The sequence below is a fragment of the Cyprinus carpio genome, chromosome B9 (assembly GCF_018340385.1).
Source record: "Cyprinus carpio isolate SPL01 chromosome B9, ASM1834038v1, whole genome shotgun sequence".
NCBI lineage: Eukaryota > Metazoa > Chordata > Actinopteri > Cypriniformes > Cyprinidae > Cyprinus > Cyprinus carpio.
This window is the reverse complement of record NC_056605.1, coordinates 32,399,565-32,405,267: the sequence shown is the minus strand read 5'-3', so window position 1 is coordinate 32,405,267 and position 5,703 is coordinate 32,399,565. Positions and strand designations below refer to the sequence as shown.

Sequence of the window (5,703 nt, the reverse complement as noted above, 5' to 3'; positions counted from 1 at the left end):
ATTAAAAAAATTACTTAAAAAAGTAGAAGTACACAAAAAAGCTACTCAATTACAGTAACGTGAGTAAATGTAATTCGTTACTTTCCACCTCTGGCAATAATATATTTGTGTTGTGTGTTATTTCCTTATTTTTTTATTCATTTATCACTTAATCATATAATCATACAATAATATAGAATCATTAGCCATTAATGTAATTTATCATTTCATCATAAATTTTTTGATTATTTAATCATTTAATAATTATCGCTGTTAGCCATGTTTTATATTTTACATTTCTTACTTTTTATGCTTATGCCATTTTTATTGTGAAAACTTATAAATTCGGGGTTTTATGAACTGTTTATCTACATGAGTAGAAATAAGAGGGAATGTTTATGGAATTCAATCTTTATGGGATGTTGTTGTGAAGCAGAACAGGAACAGCCTATTTATACTGAAACACGCAACTAAGATTATTTAATAAACTCTGCTCCTTTTTTGCACAAATGCTTTTATTTATTTATTTATTTATTTAAATGATTTTGTATGCTAAAACTTGTACGTAACGTTTTCCCAGTGTGTGTGGAGATTAAAGACGCTCCCTTACACACTACAGCCGAAGCGAAATCAAAAACAAATCCGTATATATATATAAATAACTCAAAGTTTGATCTGATGTATTCTATTAGTATGCTAGACGTGAATGCCTGTAAAACTGGATCAAACGTGCACCGGATGGGAGATCGCGCTCAGGAAGTGATGTCATCGTTGTTTTTCGCGTCACAAATCAAAATCTATAAAAAAAAATAAACAGATTCAATGTTTCTCAACTTAAACAGCCAGAATCGATTCTATACGGAATGTTAAAGTGTTTCATAGGAACTAAGTCATGATTTTCGTGAAGCTGCTTCATAGAAAGGCGGTGGATTTTGTGAATCTGTGTAAATAAGGTGAGTGCTGAGTGCTTTACAGTGACTTCCGCTTTCAGATTTCCTCTGAAGGACGTATGTTTTTGTGTTTTAATGGTGTCTTTTTCAAGCAGATGAAGGTGGTGTGTTTGGTGTTGTGTGTGGTTTATTTGATCATTTGTTAACACGACTAACATTGTGTATCTGAGTGAACGCCGCTCTCATGATCTGTTTCTCTCAGGATCCGTTCAGCTGAATTATTGAGTTTGTTTCTCATTTCTATTCAGAGTCAGTGCTGCAGATCAGATTCTGTTTCATCATGGAGGACACACAAACATCCACAGATCAAGAGTTTTCTCCAGGATGCAGGTACTTTGAATAAACACTGTATTAAATCATCTTCAATGATGAGAGATGGCAGTCTCCTTCGTGTTTTTGTGTCTGGAGATTTTGAAGTTAAAATTAAGAATTTATTTTTAAAAGGACAATTCATAACCAAAGCCGGAGAAAGTCCAAAACGGACTCAATATTATCTTTTGATGTGCAGGAAATCTCTAATATGATACAGTGCTAATTGACAGTTAGGGGTGTATGATAAATATCGGCCGATAATTAATGTCTGCCTTATTTTATGATTAATTATCGGCCGATATTTATCGTGCACCCCTATTGACAGCATTTATTATTACAGTACAGAAGCTATAAAATATATTTTCTGCCTTATTCTGTGATAAAAAATGAAAAAAAGTGTTTTGTAGTAACTTAGATAAAGCAATCATAAAACTGTCATTAGGAAAATATAAAAAATAATATAGAATACAAATTATTGGTTATTGTTCAGCAGTATATTTTATTTCTTAGCCACTTAAAAGTTGTAAAAGTTTTTTTTTTTTTTCAATTAGACATACATATTATTATTATTATTATTATTATTATTATTATTATTACTACAGTTGATATTTCTGTCCCCCTCACTTCTGAAATGATTGCTGCGTCCCTCTCCTGTAACAGAACTGAATATTAAACTTTAGCTATATGCCATGTTATCTTCATTTTAGGGATCAAATAGGTTTTGTGGCTCTACGTGAATTTACATTCAGTGAGAAATGGGCCAAAATACAGACCCCTGCTCTAGAGGAACCAATTATCACCCACCACAGTCTCACAAAATCCTGAGGGGACACTGGCTGTCTTAATGTGTGTGTGTGTGTGTGTGTGTGTGCGCGTGTGTGTGTGCGTGAGTGTGTGTGTGTGTGTGTGTGCGTGAGTGTGCATGTGTGTGCGTGTGTGTGCGAGTGTGCGTGCGTGTGTGTTTGCGTGAGTGAGTCTGTGTGTGTGTGTGCGTGTTAGTCTGCGTGCGTGAGTGTGCTGTGCGTGAGCGTGTGCGTGCGTGTGTGTGTGCGTGTGTGTGTGCGTGTGCGCGTGCGTGTGCGCATGTGTGTGTTAGGGCTGAACGATATATCGTTATCGTATCTATATCTAGATATGAACTTTCAAGATATTACTATCGAAAAAAGCAACGATATAGACGATATAGATTTCCCCTCTCCGCGCTCGCCCTGCATACAACTCTGGCAGTCACAACAAACATCAGTTTTACGAGCGCCCTTGAATGCACCGCTAAAAGCCAGCGCGCACACACTACCAGGGACGTGGGAACTATATTGTGAGAGGGGGGGCGGCGTTTCCATGGTGACGTGTCATTGCTTGTCACGTGACACACCGCAGCAGCAAACAGCGCTGAATGAATGATGATCTGCTTTTATGTCATTTTTTCCTTCCTTTTTTATTTCAGAATATTCACAAATGTGTTAGCTATGGCATGAAATATCTGATATTCCGATTGTCAAATACATGCAAGTGGAAGTATATTGTTGTTTAAACACCTTTATAAAGATCGCGTTAGTTGAGCTGTATGCTCGATGGGCGCTGCCGTGTTAGTTTGTGCCGCAGACGCAGTTCAGAGAATCAGATCTGTTGGATTTACAACCTCTATGTTTACAACACGTGAATTCATCCACTTCTCCCGAAATACTTAAAAGTAAGTGGCTGGTGAACTGGGAATAGAATAGAGTAAACATTGAAGTTACTTACACAATGTGTATCTGATATGAATAAAACGTGTCGAATTATAATGGAAAGGATTATTATTTTACCTCTTCCATAGACATCAGTGTGTATTTTACAAACTCTAAATGTATTGTTTTTTTTTAGTACTTATGTGAATTTATATGTTTGGTGAAACCTAAAATAAAACAGTATGTGGTTGAAAACACTGAAAAAGTTGTGATATATGACAGCTCTGAGCGCGCCAGTCTCTGGCTAAATTCAAACATTTGAATTTAGCAGTTGATCATGTAATGCACTTGATCGTACGCTCCAGGGACCAGCCTAGACCTGCTGATTACACCTGTGTGAGCGTACGTGCGAAAGGCTTAAAAACAATACACTTTCTGACACAAAAATTTTGAAATGTAGGCTTAAATCAAAAACATTTTAATTCAGATTCTGGATTTATTTATATATATATATATATATATATATATATATATATATATATATATATATATATATATATAAAAAAAAACAAACGGAAAACAACAACAACGAACAAAAACCCCCCCAGCTGCCTGACCCCGAGAGGGGTGCACAAAGTACAAAGACGCCGGATAAATTAGAAAGAAAGAAAACCCCTGTTCCAACGTCTATGCACACTGTACAGAGACGGCGGATAAATTAGAAAGAAAGAAAATGAGTGAGTGCGGGAGATTAATGCGGCCGGTGGCAGTGCAGAATCTGACTTGGTGCCAAAACATAAATCATCTTCCATAATTTGGAAGTATTTTGGATTCAGAAAAGACGATATAAACCAGAGTGACGTGTTGTGCAGGTCGTGCTTAGCAAAAATTGCGACTAAGCAAGGAACAACACCATCGCGTGCTGCATGAAGAGTGCATGACAATGAGAGAAACACCGGGGACTTCTCAGTCATCCCAAAATAAACCAAAGCAAAGTTTGATTGCTGATGCATTCAGTAGCGTTTCGTCATACGAGTCGACGTCCACCAGACATTAAGAAATTACAGACGCTATAACATACCACATTGCAAAAGACATGGTACCTGTGTACACTGTCTCAAAAGAAGGCTTTAAAAAAATGGTTCGGACGCTGGACAAGCGTTATAAAATACCATCCCGAACACATTTTAATCAAGTGGCCATTCCAAAACTTTATAATGAGTGTAAAATGAGAGTTGAATCCGAGCTCCGTGAAATCGATCATTTCGCCACCACCACGGACCTGTGGTCGAGCCGGACAACCGAACCATACATAAGTTTTTTAACGGTCCATTTTATTACAACAAACTTCGAACTCAAGACCCGCTGTCTGCAGACATCATTCTTCCCCGGGGAGCATACCGGGGATAATATAGCGGAGGAGATGAGAGGTGCGTTAGCAGACTGGAACTTGAAGGAGGACCAACAAGTTTGCATGACGACTGATAATGCATCGAACATGATAAAGGCTTTGGAGGTGAATGGCTGGACGCGCCTTCAGTACATCGGACACAGGCTACACCTGGCAATAGGTACGTTTTGCTATGTTTATTTTTAATAACTTTGAGACAGAGAGAGGGAGAGAGGTCTGTGTATGTGTGTGTGTGTGTGAGAGAGAGAGAGAGAGAGAGAGAGAGAGAGAAAAAAATCTGCATTATTATGTGGTTTTTTAGCTGTTGTAAAATAATCATGAATTATTTTTGTACATCTATTTTTCCAAGAAAACGCAGTGAAAGGTGACAGCCGGATCAGCCGTGCAACAGGTGTCTGCAAAAAGTTGGTGTGCCACTTCTCACACAGCTGGAAAAAAGAGAGTGGCACTTGAGCAAGCCCAGAAACGCCTCAACCTTCCAGTCCATGGACTCATCACTGAGTGTCAAACTAGATGGGGGTCTAGGGTGCTCATGATTAACAGGATTCTGGAGCAGCAGAAAGCACTCCATGAGGTCCTCTCAGAGGACAGAAACACCCGGCACCTAATTCTTGGATATCAAGTTCTGGATGTGCTGGAGTCAGTCAGCAAGGCACTGGGACCACTGCTTGAATTCACGGATGCTCTGTCAGGGGAGGATTACGTTAGTGTTTCACACAACAAACCAGTACTCAGCCTGTTTAACACAACCATCTTGGCACCAGAGGAGGGTGATACGGACATGACCAAGTCCTTAAAAAAGAAAATTTTGGAGTACTTGAACAGCAAGTATGAAGAGAGAGTTACACAAGAGCTCCTGGATGTGGCATCCTTCTTAGATCCAAGATACAAGACACAATACATCAGTGTCAACGACGTCCCCATCATCAAAGCCAGATTGGTGTCAGAGATGAAGATGATGGAACACAAGGTAAAAATAATGGTTAGAATGGAGTAAATGAGAAGAGTTCCTTCCATTTAAATGCATTATCTTACATTTTAGTAAATATTTAAGTTTAAATTTAGCTGAATTGTGTTGTTCATACAGTAATGATCATTCATATATAAAACTAATTAAATTCTTTTTTCTTGTTTTTTTTTGTTTTTACTATTTTCTAGCATTCTGTTGAGTGCAGAGAGACCAGAGTGGAAGAAGTTTCACCCCCACCCACCAAAAAGGCTAAAAAGTCGTTGGGAAGTTTCTTCAAAAGATCCACCGCAAGTGCAACAGTACCTCGATCCCACTGCTGCCATAGAAGCTGAGCTGAGTGCCTACATGCAGTCCCCCACAATTGACAACGACTATAACCCACCAGGCAACATTGTGAGTTGTCAGAGGTCCTGA

General features: G+C 38.5%; 1 protein-coding gene and 1 long non-coding RNA gene across 2 annotated transcripts; both read left to right on the top strand.

The window, feature by feature from the left end:
- Nucleotides 1-794: 794 nt before the first annotated feature.
- LOC122138557 lies at nt 795-4,787 on the top strand. The gene is made up of 3 exons (XR_006155670.1): nt 795-932; nt 1,178-1,259; nt 4,711-4,787. It is a non-coding gene; the product is annotated as an uncharacterized LOC122138557 (long non-coding RNA).
- A 40-nt stretch (nt 4,788-4,827) lies between these two features.
- On the top strand, nt 4,828-5,655 carry LOC122138553 (E3 SUMO-protein ligase ZBED1-like). Its single transcript, XM_042731943.1, has 2 exons — nt 4,828-5,289; nt 5,478-5,655. The coding sequence occupies exons 1-2, from the start codon at nt 4,852-4,854 to the stop codon at nt 5,619-5,621; spliced, it is 582 nt and encodes a 193-aa protein (XP_042587877.1). The 5' UTR covers nt 4,828-4,851; the 3' UTR covers nt 5,622-5,655.
- Nucleotides 5,656-5,703: the final 48 nt, after the last annotated feature.

Coding starts and splice junctions, on each gene's coding strand:
- LOC122138553 (XM_042731943.1), top strand. CDS start 4,852: ATGATTAACAGGATTCTGGAGCAGCAGAAAGCACTCCATGAGGTCCTC. Junction 5,290..5,477: donor TGAAGATGATGGAACACAAG/GTAAAAATAATG, acceptor ACTATTTTCTAG/CATTCTGTTGAGTGCAGAGA.